This window comes from Natrix helvetica, assembly GCF_964273705.1.
Source record: "Natrix helvetica genome assembly, chromosome: 9".
NCBI lineage: Eukaryota > Metazoa > Chordata > Lepidosauria > Squamata > Natricidae > Natrix > Natrix helvetica.
Genome location: NC_138560.1, coordinates 137,163 through 160,205, shown reverse-complemented (window position 1 = coordinate 160,205; position 23,043 = coordinate 137,163). Strand labels below are relative to the sequence as shown.

The 23,043-nt window shown below is 54.3% G+C and overlaps 1 protein-coding gene and 1 long non-coding RNA gene across 12 annotated transcripts; one reads left to right on the top strand and one right to left on the bottom strand.

Annotated features, from left to right (window-relative positions):
• Positions 1–734: 734 nt before the first annotated feature.
• Positions 735–8,597, bottom strand: LOC309397068. 2 transcript variants are annotated; one of them, XR_014176200.1, is made up of 2 exons: positions 8,166–8,597; positions 735–3,000 (listed from the first exon to the last, which is right to left on the bottom strand). It is a non-coding gene; the product is annotated as an uncharacterized lncRNA (long non-coding RNA). The 2 variants fall into 2 exon arrangements; XR_014176201.1 differs by lacking the exon at positions 8,166–8,597 and adding an exon at positions 8,010–8,155.
• Positions 7,322–22,948, top strand: LTBP4 (latent transforming growth factor beta binding protein 4). 10 transcript variants are annotated; one of them, XM_081962767.1, is made up of 28 exons: positions 7,325–7,776; positions 10,111–10,332; positions 11,348–11,580; positions 12,307–12,412; positions 12,665–12,739; positions 12,895–13,017; positions 13,670–13,834; positions 13,978–14,154; positions 14,248–14,346; positions 14,440–14,571; positions 14,910–15,035; positions 15,658–15,783; positions 15,972–16,097; positions 16,185–16,316; positions 16,484–16,609; positions 16,726–16,848; positions 17,351–17,482; positions 17,672–17,797; positions 17,918–18,043; positions 18,167–18,310; positions 18,947–19,156; positions 19,926–20,000; positions 20,136–20,264; positions 20,343–20,492; positions 20,616–20,768; positions 21,342–21,722; positions 21,878–22,030; positions 22,124–22,948. In XM_081962767.1, the coding sequence occupies exons 1-28, from the start codon at positions 7,551–7,553 to the stop codon at positions 22,270–22,272; spliced, it is 4,245 nt and encodes a 1,414-aa protein (XP_081818893.1). In that variant the 5' UTR covers positions 7,325–7,550; the 3' UTR covers positions 22,273–22,948. The 10 variants fall into 10 exon arrangements, with proteins under 10 accessions (XP_081818890.1, XP_081818892.1, XP_081818895.1 ...); XM_081962768.1 differs by having other exon boundaries at positions 7,327–7,776; positions 21,881–22,030; XM_081962764.1 differs by having other exon boundaries at positions 7,322–7,776; positions 16,484–16,525; positions 19,926–20,264.
• The last annotated feature ends 95 nt before the right edge of the window (positions 22,949–23,043 follow it).

Here is a 23,043-nt window from a genome sequence, read left to right as displayed (position 1 = left end):
CCGGGGTCTTCGATTCCCAAGCTCTGCCTTGTCCGGGAGGCTTGCGGAGAATGGCTTGGAATCGCACCGTCCTTTGGCCCCGAGGGAGGCTTTCCTTCATTACGAATAACTCGCAACCAATAACAAATCAGCGTAGACCCGACCGACTCCTGGAGGCCAAATCGCTCAGGGGCCGTAGCCAGCCCAGCCTGTGGCCTGGGAAGGAGCTCGAGCCTGGGGACTTTTTTGAAGGACAGCAGAGCTGGGCAACTTAAATCTAGGAGACCCCCAAATTGCCCACCATTTCTGTCCAGGAAAATGGGATCCCATGGACCCTCCGTGGCACTTGAAACTCAGCTGGCAGCTCCCCAGGATGGAGTTTAAGCAGTATTTCCACCTGGAATCCCCAGAAGCAAACCCTGACAAATGCTGGGTGACGTTGGGCTTCAAACGATTAAGTCTTAATGTAACCATAGACATTCACCTTACTATGCAGGTCCCTTCAGGTCCCTATGCAGGTTATTTCTGTTGAAAAGAACAGGTGGGTGTGACCAGAGCAGCATTTTCCTCAAACGGGGGTGTTTACAGGCTAGCTTGTAGGAGAAACCCCTCTCTTGAGGCAGTCGCTTTCAACGCCGAAAATTTCTTTTAACACTGGGAAGTTTTTCTTAAATGGCAATTAAAATCGACAGCCTTCCAGTGGAATCCTGGAATTTCTTTTTTTAATTATTATTATTTTTGTTTTAAAACAAACAAAAACATACACACACACACACACACACACACACACACAATCAATTACATGTCTATTTAGCATGTCATTTGGTCACAAACATTTGTGCATCACCACTTTCAATTGCATATAAAATCAGTAATCAACCCACTATACGTTAATACATTGATTATCATTGTAAATCATATATTCAATTTACTTTTATAATTTCTTCCTTTTAAACATGTATTCTAAAGATTAAATTCATATATATGCTAACTATCTGTTACATCATTGTAAATCTATTAAATAATAACATATCTTTATGGTATCATCTATCTTATTTTAATATTTCTTGCAGTATATAAAAATGATTATTTATATATCATTACTTTCAATTATATTGTAAAATCATGAAGTATCTATCAAATATATATATCTTTATCATTGTATCTCATATAATCAACTACAATTATTATTTCTTCATTTTAAACAAGATATTCTAAATATTCAATTCATATGTATACCAATATTCCATTACTTTGTTATAAATCTATAGAATCTATATATTCAATTCATATATATATATACCAACATTCCATTACATTGTTATAAATCTATAAAATCTATATAAAAGTAATATTTCTTTTTAATATCTCCTATCACATTCTATTATTACAATTCAAGATTGTGGTAATTATATCCGATGAAACAAGTCCCAAATCTTAAAAAATTGTTCATCCTCTTGTTCTCTAAATTCAAATGTCAATTTACTCATTTCAGAACATTCCATTGTTTTTCGACTAACTTCCTCCTGTGTTGGTATTTTCTCATTTTTCCAATTTTTTGTAAATACAATTTTGGCTGCCGTTAAAATATTTACGATCAAGTATTTCAAGTATTTATTGTATGTATCTGGTATAATACCCAATAAAAGAGTCTCTGGTTTAAAGTCTATACATTTCTGTGTCATTTTTGCCAACCACGTGTGGATTTTAGTCCAATACCTTTTAGCTTCTGTACAAATCCACCACGTGGTAGTATGATCCCAGTGTCTGATGACATTTCCAACACTTTTCTGATTTATTTTTGGACATTCTTGCTATTCTCATTGGGGGTAGATGTCCAATTTTAATTTTTCTAATTTATGAAATATTTTTCTTTTAATTTCAGAGTTAAGTCCATTTATATTAATTGAGATCATTTTTTTCTTCCATATCTATATTTTATAATTAGGATTTATAGCTCTAGTTGATCTCTGTTCTCGTTGTTCTCTGATGTCACCGCCACCTGTAGCCCCCTCCTCTGTTTGAATCCCACCTACTGCACCTTCAAGTTCCTCGATCTCAACTGCACATGCCTCTTGCAAGTCTACCAATGGATCTTCTCTTCTGGTCTTCTCATCCTTCTCATCCTTTCCTCTCAAATGTTCATTGAAAAATGCTTCTGCCTTATCAGTTGTGTCTATTCTGTATCTTTGTCCTTGCCATGTAAATATTAAACCTTCTGGTATAAGCCATCTGTAGTTAACGCCTTTCTTAAATAGAATCTTAGTCAAGAATTGATATGTTCTTCTCGTCTCTCTCACTCTTCTTGGGATTTGTTTCAACACTACAATCTCCTTTCCTTTATATTCCAATTTTCTATCTCTTGTTTTCTGTAGAATTTGTGATTTAATTATTTTCTTAGTGAATCTTACATGGACTTCCCTCGGGAGTCCATTTCTCGCTGCATATCTTGTGTAGACTCAAAACACCTCATCTATGCCATCTGTCAGCATCTCTTGGGTTATCTCTTAACACATCTTTCAGTAATTCTGATATTATTTGCACCGTCCTCACCTTTTTCTTCTTCTATGTTTTGAAATCTTAAAAAAAAATCTGACCGATCCATTTCCCATTCCAGTATTCCGCTGTTGTCTTTTTCCACTATATTCAACCCACTATCAATATTCTCCATTTTTTCTCTTTCTTCATCCCTTTCTTCAATTTTTTGTAGTCTATCTTCATATTTCACCATCCACTGTTGAATAATTTCATGTTTTCTTCTGTTTTACTTTTGTTCTATATTTTCTAACCTCTTTTTCGATATTCTCTGATCTCTTCTCAATACTCTCTCCTCTTGCCTCTAGTTTTTGTATTCCTTGCATAATTGCCTCTAGTGTTACACCCTTGTCCTTTTCCTTCTCCTGTTGAAGCATTGTCTGTATTGATCTCTGCCCTCCTGCAGGTGAAGAGGAGGGAGTTGTTGTTGCGGAGCCAACAGTTGCTATTTTTCTGCTCATCTTCCTCTTTGTATTTGGGTTTTGACTGTGGAGGGACAAAGAGAAAAAGAAAATAAAGCAATAACTGAATAATTAAGGCAACAATAAAAAAGGGAAGGGAAACGGGGAAAAACAGGAAGGGAAAAAGGAAAAATAAAAAATAAAGATTCTTTAATCTCTTCAATGCAAAAAGTTATGAAAAGAAAAAGGGAAGAAGAGAGTAATAAAAAAGGAGAAAAAATTGTTGAAATTTCCCTTAGTCCAGCATCCTTGAACACTCTAACAAAAGGGAAAAAGAAAAAAAAAGTCAAAATCAAAACAGAAGAAGTAGACAGAGTGAAAGCACAGCTTCCAAAACAAGGTAAGATAAACACTGCCACCAAAAAGGAGCAAAGAAAAAAAGTCTTTATAGGGTGAAAGACTTTCCAAGGCCACTCTAAGCTTCCCCCTTTAAAAGGAAAAAAAAAAATTTTTTTTATTCTTTCAGATAAATTTTCTCAGCTACTGATAGTTTCCAAGAAACAGCTGTGTTTTTCTGTGTTTCTCCCACTATCTTATCTAACTTAATAGCCCTGTACAGCTTCTCTCCAAACATTCATGCAAAAAACATTATTCCAAAACCACTAGGTGGCAGTGATACTTGTTTCAATCTCAATCCTTGTTACACAGTTACACTCTGCTTTAACTTTCTCTTAAAAAAAAAGTGATTAATAAAAAAGGAAAGGATTCTAGGTCCATTACAATTGTTAATTGTAACAATAATTCCAAAAGGTCCAACAAAGCAAGTAAGAAGAAAAGCACAATGAGCTAGTCAAAATCCAAGTCAAAATCAAATCACTTCTTAAATCCAGTCAGGCTTCCGGCAATAAAAAGGGAAAAGAAAAATGGAAACCTTCAATTAACTATTTCTTACATCCGCCGGTTATTTTCTTATTAGGCTTTCTATCTTCAAGTAAAGTCTCCAAGTTTTAGGGTATTCTCGCTCCAACAAAAAAATTAAAATAAAATAAAACTCTCACCAAATCGACATACTTCTCTCCAGCACTTACGTTCAGGGCGGTCAGCAGTTTCAGCAGCCGAGAAGCTGACTCTTAGTCGCTCGCCACTCTTTGTTGGTTTATTCCAGCTTTTCTGGAACTGTTGGCTCATGTGGCCCATCAAGACACCCAGATCCTTTTAGGTACTTTTAGGGTTTAGCCCTCGATTTAGCCTTTGATTCTTCCTATCCAGATGAGGGTTTCTGCATTTGTCCTGTTGAAATTCAGATCCACCTAGGTCTTGGAATCGCTTTTAAGGTGCTTGCTTCATATTTTATCCCAGATTCAATCATTGTACTTTCCAGTACTTCATCCAAGAGATTTATAAATAGGTTGAATAGCATTAGGCCTAAAATGAGGTTGGGGCCCTTGGTGTCCACTTGTTGCATCCGTTGCTCACTCAGTTCTGTAGCCACCTCTTGCCTGATGGATTGAAGGTAATCTGGCCCATGTTTTCTGCCTTGAAGCGTATGAGAAACATCGCAATGCTTGGATTACATGAAGATGTGCCATCTTGTTGTGAACTCAACTGGCCAGTAAAAAAAAAAAAAAACCATCGGGTTCCTTGGGCACGATTTTTCTTGTTAGACTCTTCTTGGCTGCCGTCCAGCCACATCGTCTTTCAGAATGCTCGGAAAGCGATGGCTGCTTGCTCCAGAATGCTCCATGGTATCGTCAAGCTATTGTGGACTGTACACCGCCCCGAGTCCCTTTTTGGGAGAGGGGGCGGTTTAGAAATGTGAATAAATAAATAAATAAATAAATAAATAAATAAATAAGCTGAGCAGTATGTAGTGACTGAAGGCCTCTCTTCTGCCCCTTTCTGAACCCAGAGCATGATGTGGAATCTGGAGAATACATTCTAGTTATAGGACGATCTGCCTCTCGAGATCCCTCTGGATCACCCTTGTTCAAATCTGACCCCCTGAAGCAGCCACTCCAGGAAGAGTGGCCGGAGCGTGCCACGCAGCCTTCGTTTAGTGCGGATGGGAAGGAAACCTTTGGGCAAGCCTATGCCTGGCCTTCGTGAGTTGGGCATTCCCCCATCCAAACAGCAGGCAAGAATGGCCACGCAGGGGCTCCAACCCCTGGCATGTGTGGGAGCAGCAGCCCTGACATAGGAGCTCTGCAAAGAGAAAAGGGCCCTCCTGGAAAGAGCCATTCTGACAATCCCAGAGGGGAGGGGTCAGGAGGGGAGAGATGGCGGAAAACAGAGCTGTCAAGGTTGTTGGGAAGCACACTTGTCACTGAGCTGTAACTTGAGGGCATCAGTTGTAGAGCTGAACTGGGAGAAGGGCAAGTTGCAGAGACCTACCGTTAAAGCAGAAGGGTGTTTGGTTTTTCTATAAGAAGGGTAAGTTATGCGGTCTGCTTTTTCCCCTGGAAGACTGGGAGCGTGTGCAAACGGTGCTTTGTTTTTCTCCAGTGGGAATAGATGAATCCATGCTAGATCCGCTAATCCTGAGAAGTTGTAACCCTTTTGGAAGAAGACTTGGCATGGGCTGTCCTGCCTAGAGTTCTCTCGCAAGCAGATGTTCTGGTCACATGACATACAGCCGTGCCTCCAAAAGAGGTCTTCCTGTAGGCCGGATAGAGGATAAAGCCTCAGGACCTGGCTGGGAGGGGGCTGTCTTGGTCAGGTAGTAGCCGTGCCCCGGGGCAAAGTACAGGCTAAGCAGAAACGAAGGGCAGCAGTCTGAGGGAGGGGGTGGTGGCCTGCCTGGAAGCCACTGGCTGAAAGCAGTGGGTGGGCTCCTCTGGAAGGGGGCATCTCAAGCAGGTCCTCTCCTCCAAGGAGGGGGAAAGGCCGGGGTCTCTCATTCAGTCACAGCACAGGGCCCTGGATCGCTCTGGCAAGGAGACACCCACCCGGAAGGCCAGGTGGATGGAGGGCCTACATCCCTGGGGAGGCTCCTACACTTGCAGCTGGAGAGAGACTCAGGAGGCAGGTGGGGACTTGGAAGGGGAGTTGGGGAGTTGCGGGGGCAACCTTTAAGGAAGGGCCATCCAAGGAGGATTTGGAGCTTCTCTTTAGTGGGTCCCTTTAGGGTCCCAAACAATCCATTTGCCCACTTTGTCTCCCACACGTCTGGGCTAAGCAGGAGAGACCCTTCTGCAAGAGAGACCTGGCGGGGGAGGGCTTCTCTCTCTGTAGAGAGAGGCCACCCCTCTTCCCCATCTGGAAGTTTCAGAAGAGTTCCCATGTCCAGCTCAGTCCCCACCCCTCTGGGTCTGGCAGATGTTCAGTCCACCCCTCCGCCTAGGTTTTTCCAGATGATGTCATGCGAAGCTGCATTGGAAGGAAGAGGAGAGCGGGTGCTGCTCCTTCCCCCACCGCCCACAGGCCAGCTTCCTCCCTGGGGAGGCCATCAGGAAGCCCCACCTCTCCTTGCTGTCGTTGAGTGTTTTCCACATTCAAATTTTTTTTTGGGGGGGGAGCCATTTACTTTGCCCTCCCTTGAAACTTCCATAAATCCCAGGTCTGCTCTGTTGCTGCTCCAGGTTCCTCCTTTTCCCCTCTGATTAGGGGTCCCCCATTTTTCTGGAATGAGAATTCCAAAGTCCTCTTCATGTCTGAGAAGGCAGCAAGCAGCCATGGGGTGGGAGGGGGAGATGGCGGATTGGCTTAGAGTACAAAACAAACTCATTATGACCAGCCAGTGCATGTCCAGCTGGCACAGATGTTTGCCCTGTTCCCAAACAGTGCCTGCTGGGAGATTTGCAAAGTGTGGGGGGGTCTTTCTTCTGGGAACAGCTATTGGAGGAGGAAGACTGCATGTCAGAAATCCAACACAAAGCAGCCCTGAGTGTCAACAGCTGGTGAAACGAAACGGGAAGGGGGGGGGCTTTCCACTTAGAAACTAGTTTCAGATCTTGCATTTCCAGGCTGAGTTGACCGCCTGTTATCAGTGACCCCCAGGGCACAAATGGGACGGAGGGACAGGGGGGCTTCGCCCTTCAGACAGGAGGGGAAGGGAGGGGAGGGAAATATGGGGCGGGCAGGGCAGCCTCTCCGGAGGAGCCAGGAGAGCTCCAGTCAGACTGGGCAGGAAGCAGCTGCTGGGGGGGGGGGGTTGCCCTGATGGCGACGTGTGTGTGTGTGGGGGGGTGTGGAGACACAGTAATTGGGAGCAGCACAAGGCAGTGCGAGGGCCCCACGAGCGCAGTGGAGGAGAGTGGGTGGCTTGCACGGGAGAGCACATCTCCTGATGCATTTGCTGCAGCTGTTTGCAGAGGGGAACAGCTGGAGGGACTTCAGCAGAGTCGGCTTGTCTGCTGGCACCTTGGCTCTGTCTGCTGGGGAGGAGGGGGACCGTTCTGCGCTGGGGGGGGAAGGGTAGGACGCTCACTCCTCCAGGCTTGTGGAGAGCAGCTAAGAGTTAACCGTGTTCCTGGCGGCCGTGCTCCCTTGTAAACATTGTTGTTGGCTTGCAGCCCACCCACCCCAAGCTTGCTGCTTCCAATTAGCGGGTGAGTCTGTGTGCTCTCCATGGTGGGCGCATAGCCCTCCCTGCCTGCAGCCTGTCTGGAGCTGTGGCTCCCTGCTCAGCTTGGGGCCATGGGCTTCGTCCACCACCTCCTGCTGGCCATGCTGATGCTGCTGGTTGGCTTCTCCCCCCTGCCTGGGGAGGGTCAGCAGGTCAAGGTCCTCTTCACTCCCACGATCTGCCACATGCACTGCAGCAATGGGCGCTGCATTAACCGATGCCAGCAGGGCAACGCTACCACTCTGCTCAGCGGGGAGACCACCAGGGCAGTGGAAGGGGCTTCTGGATTCCGAGTCTGTAAGTACTGAAGGGGGCAGGGGAGCAGACGGTCCCATTCATTGGCTTCTGGGTTGAGATGCTGGGCCCCTGGGAAGAGACCTGTCCACACTAGTCAATGGGGAGAGGGGGGCCAGCATACATCCCAGACCCCGGGCAGGGGGAAATAGAGTGCCCTGACCCCATTCCGTTTTCAAGCACCTCTTCCCTTTTGCTGCCTGGTGCAAATCAGGTGCCCTCTGGGGGTGTCTTACCTTAGTTTCAGACTCAGCCGCTGCTTGGCAGGTCCCTGATTCACTCTGCCCCCCCCCCCCCGTTTCCCATGCAAGGTTCTGCCCAGGGATCAGCAGCTGGCTGGCCCTCGTCCCTTCGGTCAGCCCACCCCGGTTTCTTCCTTCTGGGGCCCCTACCTCTCCCGGGTGCTGTCCCGACTGCAGGGTTGTCTCTGGATAGGAGTCCTCTGGGCTGCTGCCCCAGGCAGGCTCTTGGGCGTGACCTTGCCTGGCAGAGGCAGGAGGGGGCTGGGAGCCTTGCCCCTGGGCAATGGGAGGAGACAGGGCAGGGGCAGGTCAGACTCACAAACCGGAAGCAGGTTGCTGCCTGCAGGCTGGGCTGGCCTTCCCATCCTCCCAGGTGGGCAATGAAGGGTTTCCCAAAACTATAGGGGTCACTGGGGGAGAGGAAATCTGGGGCAGAGGCACAGAACTGTTTGTTGGGCTGCCTGTTTTACCTCCCCTGGTTTCTGTCCCCATTCTTCCAGGAGCTCTTTCCTCAACTGCTCAACCCCAGACCAAAGTCCTCCTGGAGCCTCTTTAGGGCTCGGTGCTGGGAAATGAAAGCATAAACAGGAGGCTGGCATCATGCCACCAAAAGATGGGACAGCTGCCTTCGGCTGGGTGCCAGTCTGCCTTGGCTTCAGTCCGGCCAAAGTTATGGAGAAGGAGCAAGGCGGTGGCTGTGTTAGAGCAAGAAAGGCCTCTGGGCCTCCAGTCCTCGTCCAGCCTACCACTTCTCTTGCCCCCAGCGAGCATCAGTTCTCCCCGGCAATGGCCTCTCGCTTGAGATCCTGTGTGGGGGCGTTGGGAAGGGCTGTTTTCGGTCTCCTCCCTTCCAGTTGTTGTGCAGTTTGTTCCACTTGATGCTACCCAGGCCCGGGGTGGGTGGGAGCACAGCAGGGAGGTGCTTGGCCAATGGCCCAGGGTCACGTACTCTTCACTGCTTGAACACATGGGGAGGCAGCCTTTAGCTCCCCCACCCCCACTTGCGAAGAGGAAGCAGCTCCAAAGTGATTGAGGGATCTGGGCCGTGCAGCTGCTCTGTTGCTCGAGGGTCGTCCCTTCCTGGCCCCTCAGCCTGCTGTTCCGGTTGGCCTGGAGCCCCCTGCCCCTCCTCCAACCAGAATTCTTTCCCTGGAAAGGAAGGGAGGGGCTCACTTCCCTGCCCAGGTAGCCCCAGAGGAAAGGATCTGTAACCTCCTGCTGCTTCTTTCCCCTGTGGATCACGTGGGGCAGACGAGAAATGCCCAGAGGCCTCTGTCCATCCCTCAGCCTTGCCATCAGGGCCTGGTCTCTGGGCTAAGCGCCTGCTGGAGAGCCATGCAAATGTCTCAAATCAAAGGGACAGAAACATTTCAGTACTGAGAAGAGTTGCTCACCCATCTGTTAGTCTGGGGGACCAATGCCTTTCCAGAGCAGACAGGCTTAGGACGCTGCTGTTCAGGGCCAGGGCAGCCAAAGGATGGGATGGGGAAAAGCTGCGTCCTCCCCCTTCTCACATTATCTTTCTCTCCTGGCTGGAGCAACGGAATAACAGATAAACAGAATAAGAGAATTGGAAGGGACCTTGGGGGGTCTTCTAATCCAATCCCCTGCTCAAGCAGGAAACTCTATTCAATTCCAGAAAAATGGCTGGCCAATTCCTTCCTGAAAACCTCCAGTGGTGGAGCACCCACAACCTCTGGTGGCAAGCTGTTCCACTGGCTAATTGTCCTCATTGTGAGGAAATTCCTCCTTAGTTCCAGGTTGTTTCTCTCCTTGATTAGTTTCCATCCGTTGCTTCTTGTCCTGCCTTCAGGGGCTTTGGAGTAGCTCTTCTTTGTGGCCTTTGTGAACTCTGCTTCCGTCTTCCTCCCCTGCCTTCTCCTGGGCTCATTCTCCTTGGGAAGAAAAGGTCCAGTCGAGGGTGTAGCAGGGCCAGACAGGGAAGGTGCTTCATTGACCAGGGTGGGGCTAAAAACAGAGGCAGGACGCCTGGTGTTTGGTTATCGTGCTCCCGGCCTGCGTGTCCACGGAGAAGCCCGTGAGCTGAGCTTGGGTCAGCTGAGCTTCTGCCTCCCATCTTCTCTCTGTCCTGCAGTCCTGTGTCCCCTCATCTGCCAAAACGGGGGAGTCTGTCTCAGGAAGGACAAATGCCTCTGCCCCCCCCACTGGACAGGCAAGTTCTGCCACATCCCGGCCTTTCCTTACCTCAGCCAAGGCCAAGGCCCTGCTCATCCGAGAACTGAGGGGAAGCTGGAGAACAGACGGCAGCAGTCCGTGCATACCCTTCCAATCACCAACCACCGCTACGAGCGAGATGGTAAGGAAGCCGGGGTGGGGGGTGGGGAGCAGGTGCGAAGGAACCACAAAGAGGGAGAAATGGCTGTGAAAGTTTGCTTGCATGCAAATCTTCCAGGTGAGGACACCAAGGCAGGGCTATCCCCTGCCCATGACTGCGTGGAGGAAGGCAGTTAAGAGCTGGAGCCCTCGGTTGAAGGGCTAGAAGGCTCTAGGAGAAGAAACAGGGTCACCCACCCCCACCTCTCCCCTTAGGACTGGCGTGTCAGGGTCCCATCTACAAAGAGCCCTTTCCGCAGCGGCCCCCACCCTGCAGAGCACCATCCCCTCCCCACCCTGGACCTTAGGCTGTCTGCCCCCCCCTCCTGGCCTTTAGGGAGGCTCTGAAGCCACGGCCTCTGCCTGGGGCTCCAGCAAAGGAGGGGACCTTTTCCAAAGGTTGCGTTGAGCTGAGATAGGAGGCCTTTGGCTACCGATGCTGATTTCCCTCTCATGGACAGTTTTTCAGTTATTTTTATTAGATTGTTTTACCTGACTGGGGTCTTTTATTTTTATTTTTATTTATTTTAAACAAACAAAAACAAACAAAAATATAAGACACATACAACCTTCTTCCATTTCACATAGTGTGTCGTTTGGTTACAAGACTTTGTGCGTCCTTTCCACGGTCACCACTTACAATTATATATCAAATTGTTCATTAGATAAACATAAGTACATTATTGTTATATGTCAATTTTTCAACTGTAATTATTATTCCTTAATTTTAAACAAAATATTCTAAATATTGAATCCATACATACATCATCATTTCGCATCAATAGTTCAAGAGTCTTTTAGATGAGATCAGATGGGCAGCCATATAAATCCAGTAAGTCATAAGAATCCTGTCACTGGCTCCACTCCCTGGGCAAAGGAGGAGCTCTCAGGGCACCGGGCATACTGGGGGCAGCAGGAGGGGGGCAGCTGGTGGCCAGGCCTGAGCCCCTTCTGGGTAGCATTCGGGTTCGGGCCCCACCGCCGTCTCCTCCCGCTAGGTTTGGCGTCGCTGGTGAACGTCCATGTGGAGCACCCGCCGGAGGCCTCGGTCACCATCCACCAGGTGGAGCGAGTCAGCGCGGACTCCCTACCCAGCGAACCCAACGCCTTCTCGCCCTCCCGCCGAGCCCCCGCCGGCATCTTGGCCCAGAGCAGCCGCCGGGACCCCGAGGGTGGCTACGGCGAAAGCTCCGGCTTCGGCTACTGCTTCCAGCAGCTGCGCGGCGAAGAGGTAGGCTGGGACTGCCGTCGAACAAATCCTGCTCGGGCGCCGAGTCGGCGCCTCCAATCCCCCCGCCGCTCCCCCCGAAACCGGTAGGGAAAGGGGGCCTGAACTGCGGCGGGGGCGCGCGGAGGCGACGGTAGACTCCCGAGGCCGTGCGAGGGTTTTCGGCTCTTTCCGGAATGGCGGCGACCGGGCGCCTGGCCGGGACAAGCCCGCCTCGATCCTCGCTCAGATGTCTGCGTATTCCCTGGCTAAGCGCAGGGTTCCTTTCCTTGGGCGGCCACAGGGGGAGGCCGGTAACTGAGAGACGCTTCCAGCGAGGAAGGCGGGAACGGCGGCCGGGCGGGGGCAGGTAAGGAAGGGTCCCCCAGGTGCCCCTCCCCCCAATTTCAGGTTCTCTCTGCTGAATTCTCCGCCTAACTCCAGCGCACGCAGATCTCTTTTCACACCCCACGCAGAACCACGTGCGCAGGCAAGAGTGCAACTTTGCGCGACGGATTCCTCCTGGAGAGGCTGAAAATCGCCCGGGAAGAAGCGAGAACGCTACTCGGGGGCCTGTTTCGCAGCCTCCATCTCAAAGGGGGCGGGGGGCCTTTTGGGCTATACCAGCCCTGCTCGCTGAACTTTCCCCTGCCTTCGCTTCGCTTGCCAGGGGCAGGAAGAGTTAGCGGGGGGGGGGGGGTTGGGCTGGTCCGGGGCATTGTCTAACTGGCCGCTGCCTCGCCCTTTCAGTGCAGCGCCCCCCTGCCTGGGCTGCGCACGCGAGAGATCTGTTGCCGTGGCTCCGGTGTCGCCTGGGGTGTCCATGGCTGCCTGCCTTGTGCCGATGGGGACGTGGGTAAGAGAGCTGAAAGCCGGGGGTTGCTGCTGCCCGGGGCTTCACCTGACCCAATTCTTTCCACAGACCCTCACCTCTCCCCCACTCTCAACACAGGCGCCTCTCGGCTGGGCCTGCTGCTTGTCTCCCTGCTTGGGAAGCCCCGCGTTCCTTTTCCACCCCAACCCCAAGCCCCTTCTGTGGGGGCGGGCGGCGGCGGTCCAGGAAAGGAGGCGGGCTGGTCCTTCATCCTCTGATGCTGTTTCCCCACAGGGGCCTCTGGGCCAGTTGGGAGGAATGCGGGGGGCTGCCCCAGAGGGTTCCTGCGGCTGAATAACTCTTGCGTGGGTGAGTAGGCGTGGGTGAGTAGGCGGGGCCGACCGGGAAGGGTTGCTGGGCTGCGAGGGATGCAGGGAGCCTCGCGGAGAGGCTGGGCCTGCAGGTGGGGGGCAATCCCCCCAGTTGACCCCCATGCCCTTCTGACCGCCTCTCCCTCTTGCCAGACGTGGATGAATGCCAGGAGGGCAACGTCTGCCACAATGGGGAATGTACCAACACCCGTGGCAGCTTTGCCTGTGTTTGCCATGAGGGCTACATCCTTGATTCCTCCCGCAGCAGCTGCATCTGTGAGTCCGGCCCCAGGGAAGGCAGGGTGGGGACGTCTAGGGGGGCCTCGAAGGACAGCTGGCTTGAGCCCGGGAAGAGAACCTGCCCGTGGCTGGAAAAGCAGGGGGAGAAGTGGGGGCTCTTTTCTCTTTGCGCTCCCAAGGCAGGGAGTTCTGGGTGGGCCAATGCTGCCCTCTCCTGGCCACCCAAGGAAACATGGAGGAAACCCAATAGTGTCAAGGGTGACAGAGTGGAAGTAAAATCTTGTTTAACATTTGATTGGTTTGAAGAATTCACACAAAAGTGTGCAAGAGAGGGATGTGACATCCGACGGCTGAGAAGGCCATCTTTTCCACTTGCAGGCCATTGACTTTTGGTGTGAGGACTGTGCCAAATGTATAATCGGTCAGAAATTGTGCCCAGATATTAAGAAGTACATCTTCAGGTTCTTATTCAAAATTGGACAAATTATGCAACCAACTGATCAGAGCCAAATGCAAATTTATCTAAGATATAGCAAAATTTTATATTGGGGAGTGGCTGAAGGATTTTAAGGCCTCACAGCAAGCAGCCCCTCTCCCCACTGGATCCAGCCATGCTCAGACTTGCCCCAGGTTGGAGGGGGCACCCCCTGGATTAGCCAAAGTGTTAAGCCCTCCTCTTCTTCCCCAGCCCACCACGTGATCTCCGAGGTGAAAGCCCCCTGCTTCCGTGTGTTGCGGGACGGCCGCTGCTCCCTGCCCACCCTGCGGAACATCACCAAGCAGATCTGCTGCTGCAGCCGGGTGGGCAAGGCCTGGGGCTGGGGCTGCCAGCACTGCCCGCCCTTCGGCTCAGGTGAGGCCCCGAGAGCTCTGCCACTAGAGCAGGAGTCCATCAGCGGGGCAGGAGTGAAGGCAAGGGGGTGGGGTGGGGGTGGGGTGGGGGTGGGGTGGGCACTTTGCCCTCTCCTTGACTTGCCGCTGTTGCTGTCCTGCCAGAGGGGTTCAAGGACATCTGCCCAGCTGGGCCCGGCTATCACTACTCTGCCTCGGACCTCCGCTTTGACACTCGCTTCCTTGGCCAGGATCCCCCCAGGGTGCCGGTGACCCGCCAGCATGGGAGGCAGGGGCCTCCCCCCCAGGTGCCTCGGACAACAGCAGCACCGTCTTTTGTAGGTATGTCTTTGGGAGGGGGCTCACCTTGACCAGTGTGTGCCTCCAAGGTAGCCCCCTCCTCTCTTCCTTATGCCTCCTCTTTCTGCTTTGCAGCTCTCTGGAGCGCCCCTCCCACTACGCGGCTGGAGCGCTTTCCTTGGCCCCTGCCCACTCGGTCCCCTGGATCTGGGCCAGCTGCACCAAGCACAGAAGGTGGGGCTATGCCAGGTGGAAAGGGGCTGGAGGGAGGGGAAGGAAAAGGCCAGAGTGAAGAAATGACCAGGCTCCCGTGGCATGCTTCCCCAGAGGCTGAGCGAGGGGTGTGCGAGCGACACCCCCAGGTGTGTGGGCCAGGACGTTGCATTCCCCGCCGGGGGGGCTACACTTGCGTGTGTGACCGTGGCTACTGGTTGAGCCCTCAAGGCACCCACTGTGTTGGTGAGTTCGAGAAGGATGCCCCCCAAACTCAGTGGGGGGGTGACCTTTGGGATGGCATGCAGGCCTTCACCTCCTCAACAAGGCCTCTGGAAAGACGGCGCCTCTGATGGTCATGCAGAAGCTCAGAGGCAAGCTAGGTTTTGCGAAGCTGGTAGATTCTGGGCTGAGCCCGGCTTGCAGCATAAATATCCCCCCCCCCTCAGAGGAGCAGATGAAGGTGCTCCTGGTTCAGCCCGATCCAGGCTGAACCGGGAGCAACCCACCTCTGGCTCCACTAGGCCATTCTTGCCTTCCAACCTTCCTGTCAGTCGTACTCCCGTCTTCTCCCCGCTCTGCAGATGTGGATGAATGCCGCAGCAGTCCGCGCCCCTGTGCCAATGGGCATTGCCTGAACTCCCCGGGTAGTTTCAGCTGCAGGTGCCACACGGGCTTTCACGCTGACCCCTCTGGAGTGGAGTGCCAGGGTAGGGTTTCCAGAGGCTTTAGCCTTCAGGGGAATCACCCTTCCCATCATGCACCCGTCTCTCCCATTCTCCGGTTTCCCTTCCAGATGTTGATGAATGTGCTGACATGCCCCGGCCCATTGCCCTGGTCTCCTTCCGCTGCTGTCCCAGTGGCTACCAGCCCAACCCCTCTGGGGCTGAATGAGATAATGGGGGTGGGGCCTTGAGGCAGGAGGTTGGCTGGCCAGCAGCACCAGCTCCTTCCCCACCTTTCTACTAGTAGGCAGAGGTTGGGGGCATCAAATCGTGGCTCTCATTCAGAGAAACCTGGGGGTGGTTTGCCGTTATGTCTGCCCTTCTCTTTTTCTCTGGCTGCACATGTAAATGGGTACTCCCAAGCCCCCCCTCCCCCATTTTCAAACACTCTGACTCTTGCCTCTGGTACAGCCAGTGTCAGGGTGAGAGCAGCGCCCCCCCCCCAGATCACATCTCCTTTGCTGATGGGGTTTAAAGCCCCTCTAAGTGTGGGTCTCACTTCCCACAAACAGTTGGGCCCCCTTGGCCAGAGTCTCCTTTTCTGCTGGGGGGGCCGAGAGCAGGCAGGGAGGTGCCTGGGAAACAAAGTTGCCCTGTGATTTTCCAGATGCAGATGAGTGCCAAGAGCGCCCCTCCCTCTGCCAGCCTGGCCGCTGTGAGAATGTGCCAGGTGGATATCGATGCAGCTGCCCCATTGGTTACCAGGCGAACCCTTTGGGGACTCTGTGTGCAGGTCAGGGGGCCTGGGAGAAGCTGCCCCCGTGGGTTGGCCTCTTGTCCGGTCTGTGCTTTGGGGGATGGCAGCAGCCTGTCCACACAAACCTCCCGGGTGACCCACTTGGGCAGGCTTGGCACAGAGGCATCTATAGCATGGCGGGCATGGCTCCGGAGTGATGCCATCTCTTGCTTTGTGCCCCACAGATTTTGATGAATGCCTGCAAAGCCCTCCCCCCTGTGGCTCCGGTCGCTGTGAGAATGTGCCCGGTGGATACCGCTGCCTCTGCCCTGCCGGGTTCCGGGCCAGCCTGACAGAGGACCAATGCCTGGGTGTGCAAGTGGAGGGGGCAGGTCAGGGCAGGGGGGAGGTGTGGGGGCATGGCAAGGGCACCACTGATGGTCAGACTCCTTCCACAGATATTGATGAGTGTGCAGCAGCAGGATTGCCTTGCGGCCCTCAGGGGCACTGCCTCAACATGGAGGGCTCCTTCCGCTGCCAGTGTGCCCGAGGGTACCGGATGGAGGGCACAGGGGGCACTTCCTGTGTGGGTGAGTGCCACACATTAGAGGAACATGCCAGCCAGGGCTGAGCTCAGTCGGGGGCTGCTGCCTTCCTGTAGACCCAGGCTGGGCTTCTTTCCAAGCTCTGGGTCCCTCCAGGCATAGACTGGAAACCCTGGCAAGAACGGTGCCCACTCATCTTTCCCCACTGCTAGATGTCAACGAGTGCCTGGAGGGTGACTTCTGCTTCTCACGGGGTGAGTGCCTCAACACCGAGGGCTCCTACAGCTGTCTGTGCGCCCAGGGCTTCACTGCGGCCCCCGACAGGGCCTCCTGTGAGGGTAAGGGCCCTGCAGTCTCATCTGGGGGGTGCTGAGTGAATGCCGAGGGAGGGGGCGAGATCCAGAACCGCTGCAGGGTTCATGACCTGCTGACCTCTCCTTTGGCCTTTGCACAGACATTGATGAATGCCTCAGCGCTACAGTCTGTGGTGGAGGGCAGTGTGCCAACACTGAAGGCTCGTTTGATTGTTATTGCCCCCCTGGCACCCGCAGCACGCCCAGCAAAGCCTCCTGTGAGGGTGAGTGGCATTTTCAGCTGCAGCCTCTCAGCAGTTGGTCTCGGCGTGGGTGGGATGGTGTGTGTGGGGGCACTGTTGCTTTCAGCCTGCCAGGGTTGAGAAGAGGCGAAAGTCAGAACTTTGCTTGAAGCTCTGAGATGAGATACCCTGGAGTCTCTGGTTGCTGTCACAGCCACCGTAAGCACAAGCTCCAAGTCCACCAGATATGGCCTTCCCTCACTCAACAGCTCTAGTGGGCCCCACAAACCAAGAATTTCTCCCCCCCTCCACAGTGCTGGTACCTCTCCCAGGAGGGCCTGCTGCCAGGGCCCCTGCAGAGTGTCATCTCACACATTTGCTCCCTTGCAGGGGCCCTGGAGACCCTGGAGACTCATCCTGGGATGTTCCACCAGAGTGGTTAGCCCCTTGGATGCTTACGGCGGGGTCTGATCCCTGTATTCTGAGCCCTTCCCCAAGGACCCGGAGCTCCTACTGAGCCTTGCTCTCTTCTGACATCCCACAGACATCGATGAATGCCAGGAGTATGGGGCAGCCCTCTGTGGAAGGCAGCGCTGTGAAAACTCAGCTGGCTCCTACCGCTGTGTTGTGGCTTGCCAGGCCGGCTACCGAGCCAGTGGTGCAGGAGACTGTGTTGGTGAGTTCCGCCAGGACAGCTGCTGGTGAGCTTTCCGTGTCTTCTTCCCCATCCTGGGCTGGTTCTGGGCATCTGTTGCCCAGCATCAGCATGGGAGCCTTCTCTGAGAAGACCTTCCTCCTGCCTGGGAGGATTCAGCTCCCTGCTCGTTAGCCTTGCATGTGTGCCAACCGGCGGCTCCCCCTCCAGATATCAATGAATGCCAGGCGCCCGGGGCGTGTGGAGAGAAGCGATGTGTGAACACACTGGGCTCCTATCACTGTGTGGCCACCTGCCAGATGGGCTACCAAGCCACTGCTGCTGGGGACTGCATGGGTGAGGACATCTGTGGGGTTCGGGCCGTGGGTAGGAGGAGCCTCACAGTGGTGCCTCTGCAACTTAGTGAGCCACCAAAGGACCACAGCTCTTCTGAATGGGTATACGTGACCCTTGCAGATGTGGACGAGTGCCAGGACAGTTCCACATGTGGTGCCCATGCCATCTGCCACAACTTGCTTGGCTCTTTCCAATGTATCTGTGACCAGGGCTATGAAAGTGCCAGGGATGGGCAGCATTGCTTAGGTATGTGGGAGGGAAGGCAGCAGGGGAGGGGCTGGAGGTCCTGGGATAGACCGGAGGGAGGAGGGAGTGGGGGGAGGCCTGGATCCCAGTGGTACCTTCTTTCCATCCATCCCTTCCTCACAGATGTGAATGAGTGTGAGACACTGCAGGGTGTGTGTGGAACAGCACCGTGTGAGAACGTGGAAGGGTCTTTCCTGTGCATCTGCCCCCATACTGGGGAAGAGTTTGACCCCATGACTGGCCGCTGCCTTGCTTTGCCCAGTGCTGGTGAGAGCTGGGGGGGGGGGCTGTGGGACAAAAGGGAGGTCAGCTCCATAGGCCCCGGCTGAAGAGGGAAGCCCCCCAGAGCTGGGTCAGCATAGAACACTTGCAACTGGCCCAGCATCCCAGGCTCTGGGGGGAGGAGGGGGCAGAGGGGCAGCCTTCCCAGTAGGTGGCCCTTGGAGGGAAACCGCTCTGAACCCATTTCTGAAGGATTTGGGGTGGTTTTCAATGTCACAGAATAACACAATTGAAAACCATCAGGCAACTAACTAACCAAGGTGAGCCAGGCCCCAAACACTCTGTGGAATGATAGGGGAAGGTGGGGATGAGGACACCCCTTATTTTGGGAACCCATCCCTTATTGCTGGGAAGACACCTCCTGCCCCCCACCTCAGATCAAAATGGATCAGCCCAGGCCAGGCAGGGTGGGGTGGGGGTTGTGTACATACCTGAGTGCCTGCAGGGCTTTAAAGGTGGGTGGGACCCCCTAACAGAGCGACTGCAGGACAGATGTTGCCAGACGGATTCCCAGCTGCATTTCAGACCACCCAGGGCCCTCCAGCGGCGGGGAGACTTGGGGGGGAACTCTCTGACTAAACCTGGGGTGTGTGTGTCCCATCCACCTTCTCCATCCTGCAGCTCGTCCCTCAGCCCTCCTCAGGCACCCAGGGGCTGCGCAGTCGGAGAGCACTGACGGCCTGCGACGGGAGTGCTACTATGACCCAAACGCCGCCCAAGCGTGTGAAAACGTCCTGGCCAGGAATGCCACCCGCCAGGAGTGCTGCTGCAGCCTCGGCCACGGGTGGGGCCTCGACTGCCACATCCAGGCCTGCCCCTCCTTGGGGACAGGTAAGGCTGGGAGGGTCAACGGGGCTTCCTGGAAGAGGGTGGGGGTTGGGGGGGGAGCACGTGAAGGAATGTGGATTGGAACAGCTCTAGGAACAGAATCTCCCCTCCCTATTAAAAGCTTATTATTTTGCAGCTTTTAAATAGTGACAGAGAAATGGGGAAAACACACACATAAAAGTACATGCTTTGTCAAAGAAAATGCATATAAAATGTTTTTAAGTGAAAAAAATACAGCAAAAGACAAGAAAAGGCATATCATTTTAGCTGTCAATAGTTACAGTTTATAGGCTCTTAGGTGGCATTGGCAGCTCTCATCCTTCGGGTGAAAAGATCCCCTGTTGTCATGGGAATGGTTAGGGTCAAGTTAATTTCCTGGAATGAGCTTCAGGCTCGCTTGCCTGAGGGTAGCCATGCAAGGGACCCTCACCCAGCTTTGTTCCTGACTCCTAGGAATCCAATAGGAAATGGGGAGGGGAAGAGCTCTGCTCCCAATGGAAAGGGAAGCGGGGGCTGGCCTTGCATTTGGGGCCCCAAGAGGCCTGCAGGTGGCCTTGAGAATGACAGACAGAGGCAGGTTCCCTGGGTGGGCGTCCTTGGCCTCGGCCATCTTCCCTCTCCTCTGAAGGCTCTTGGACAGGAACTCCAGCAACAGCATCGCATCCAGTGAATCCTTTTTCCCGTGGCGGAGCCCCCCCTGCGATAGACTGAGGCCGGGAGGGGGGGCGTGGGCCCTTAGGGCAACTGCTGACAGACGCCTGTTTCTCTGCAGCGGAATTCCAGGCTCTGTGTCCTCACGGCAGTGGCTACGCAGCTGTCCTCGTCAGAAACGTCCCAGCAGTTACAGGTGTGAACTTATGTGTGTGTGTGGGGGGGTGCCTGGATGTGGTCAGTTTAAATGGGGCTGAGGGCCCACATGGAAGAGAGTGGCTTAGGGGTCTTCACTTTTTACCTTTATGCCCAACTCTCTGTTCCTACACAGATGTGGACGAGTGTGCCCTCTTCGGCTCCCAGGTGTGCAAGGGCGGGGTTTGTCTGAATAAGATCCCTGGCTACTCTTGCTACTGCCCCAATGGCTACTATTACGAGATGCAACACCTGGAGTGCATTGGTGAGCACTGCCCCCCCCTGCCCCTCCACTTCTGAGCTGCTTGCGGCCTGAGGCCGACCAATGCCCTTCTTGTCCCAGATAATGACGAATGTCTGGATGAAGAAACCGAGCCCTGCGTGGGGGGGCATTGCATCAACACCATCGGCTCCTATTACTGCTCTTGCGCTGCTCCCCTGGTGCTGGACCCCTCCCAGCGCCGCTGCGTGACCAATGAGAGCCACGGCCTGGGTTTGTATTCTCCCCCCTTCTGGGCCAGCCTTGCGGGGGGGGGGGCATTGGGAGATGGATTGCAATGCAAGCCTTGGTACTTGGGGGTCATCCTGGCCATCCCTGCTCCACCCCCCCCCCCAGAGGAGGACCTGGCTGTCTGCTGGCAGGAGGTGGGCCCAGACCTGGTGTGCCGTCGACCCCGCCTGGACCGCCGGGTGACTTACACGGAGTGCTGCTGCCTCTACGGGGAGGCCTGGAGCATGAACTGCGCTCTGTGCCCAGCCCGGGACTTGGGTAGGTGCCCTCCTTCCCCCCCGCCCCCCAGCAGCAGAGGATGGAGCAGAGGGGCGGGCCCAGTGGGCCCCCCTCGCAGGCTCATGAACAGGGAAGGGGAAAGGAGCACCAGGCGCTAAGAAGGAAGGACTGCAGCCGCCTTTCCTTTTCCCAGGCACCTCTTTTCATTCGTTTATTAAACTTTTATGCGCTCATCTGCATGGTAAGCTGGAGCTGGAGGCCAGAAAGTAGTTGCGCCATGCAGTGAGGTTCCCTGGTGTCCCCTCAGGCCCCATATAGTGTGCTCTGGATGCAGCTCTGCCAGCCCGGGGGGAGGGGAGAGGTTGCTTTCTTCCTGAGCCCCCACCTCCCCCCACCACCGGGGCTCTCCTGCCCTTTTTTCTAGCTTTTTGACTCTTAGAAGCAAGGAGTGGCTGTGGGGAAGCTGGTGGGGCACTTTCCTCTGGAGAGGATGGCTGCCTTTGCTCAGCAGCCTGCCTACGTCCTCCTGGGGCCCCCTGGAGACCATCTGCCCCTGCATTTAGGCTCTCTTGGTCCTAACACCCCACCCCCCCGTCCCTTTGCTTCCCCCAGATGACTTTGAGGCCCTGTGCAATGTGCTCCAGCGCCCCAGTTATGGGTTGGGGCGGCCGGGCAGCCTGGGAGCACCCTTTGAATATGGCGGAGGAGAGTTTCTGCCTTACGGCCCTGATGTCTACGCCCCTCTGGCTCGGCCTGGCCCTCTACTTCCCAGCTATGACGCTCTCCCTCACGAGTCACTCTATGGACCATCCCCCTACGAGGCAGCTGGCCTGGACGACGCGCCCTATAGCGATGTGCCGCTGGAGACCCCAGCTGAGGACTCACGGGATGGATACCAGCTTCGCAGCCCCCCTGACTCAGACTGGCACTACCCGTCCCATGGCCGTGGGCACTCCTATTCTGAACGGCCCAGTCGTGCCAGCGAAGACTACCGTGAGTGGGTGACAAAGGGGGAGGGGGAGCTACCACTCGTAGGTTGGAAGGGAAAGGGGCCTCTGGGAGGGGAAGCTTTAAGAAGGGGGAAGGAGGGGGGATCTCAGGCCGTGCCAGTGCAAAAGCGAAGCTTGCTTGCATTTTGGTCTTGCCAGCAGGCCGTTTTGGAGGCGCCGGAGGGCTCCCGGCCGAGGAGTGCGGGATCCTGAGTGGCTGTGAGAACGGCCGGTGTGTCCAGGTTGCCGATGGGTTCACCTGCTCCTGCAATGAGGGCTACCGCCTTGACCCGACCCACATGGCCTGCCGTGGTGAGGGCCCCCTCTCCTTGACCCCAGCTGGCAGGCTGAGCCCTGCTCTCCTGGCCAAAGGGCGGCCTGACGTGACCTCTCTCCTCTCCGCAGATATTGACGAATGCAGGGAGGTGGAGAGGCTGTGCTTCGGCGGCCGCTGCCTCAACATGGAGGGCTCCTACCGTTGCCTCTGCCCCCTTGGCACCATGCCCGCAGGGCAGCCCCCTCACTGCCTCCACAACCCCCGCAGCCGAGCCTGAGCTGGGGCGGGTGGGGAATATTTATTACTTGTCCAGGTGGGACCGGAGAAAGGAGGTGAAAGGACCCTTTGGCCGCCACACACCCCTCGGCCTGCCGTCTCTGGAGGAGCTGGGAAGGTGGTCAGGGCTCAGGAGAGGGGAGGCTCTTCTCCTTCTGGTCAGGGCCATGCGGTAAGGGGTGGGTGGCCAAAAGGTCCCAAAACGGTGCCAGATCCCTCTTGTCCTTGGAAGGCAGGAGCCCGCCTGGCTGCCTCCCTGCCTCTGATTGGAAACATTTTCTCCACCCCCCACCCCCATTGCATTGTCTCTGCCCCTCCCCCCCAGCCACCTTCCCTCATCTGCTGAAGACTCTCAGCCAAGTTACCCTGCAGGGGCTTTTGCAGAGGGCATGGGAATAGGGCTCCTGCCCTATCTTCGTGACTTGAGGGCAGCACGGAAGCCCCCACCCCCAAACATTTCCTGGGTCCTTGTGCCTGTCGTGAGGAGGGGGACCTACAACTCTCCACCTCTGATCCCCCGGCTACACCTCCCTTTTTGCTCCAACAGACGCTCAAACTCCCACAATCCAGGTAGGGGCTGTCAGCCAGGCAGGGGGCCTTTTGGCATCATGTCAGCTGGGGCCACAGTCTCTTCTTTACTGCTGTTACTGGACCAATAAATATTTTCTATAAAAGGAGTTGACAGATTTGACTTCTCTAAGGAGAAGAGAGAGCAGCAGGGAGTTTGTTCATCCGCCCTCCCTCCCTTTGGGGCACAGGCGTTTGGTGGGGA

Excerpts from the sequence above, each read along its gene's own strand:
- LTBP4 (XM_081962761.1), top strand. The coding sequence starts at position 7,551 with ATGGGCTTCGTCCACCACCTCCTGCTGGCCATGCTGATGCTGCTGGTT. Across the intron at positions 12,413-12,664 it reads TTGTGCCGATGGGGACGTGG|GGGCCTCTGGGCCAGTTGGG; the intron begins GTAAGAGAGCTG and ends GTTTCCCCACAG. Across the intron at positions 20,265-20,342 it reads GCAACACCTGGAGTGCATTG|ATAATGACGAATGTCTGGAT; the intron begins GTGAGCACTGCC and ends TTCTTGTCCCAG.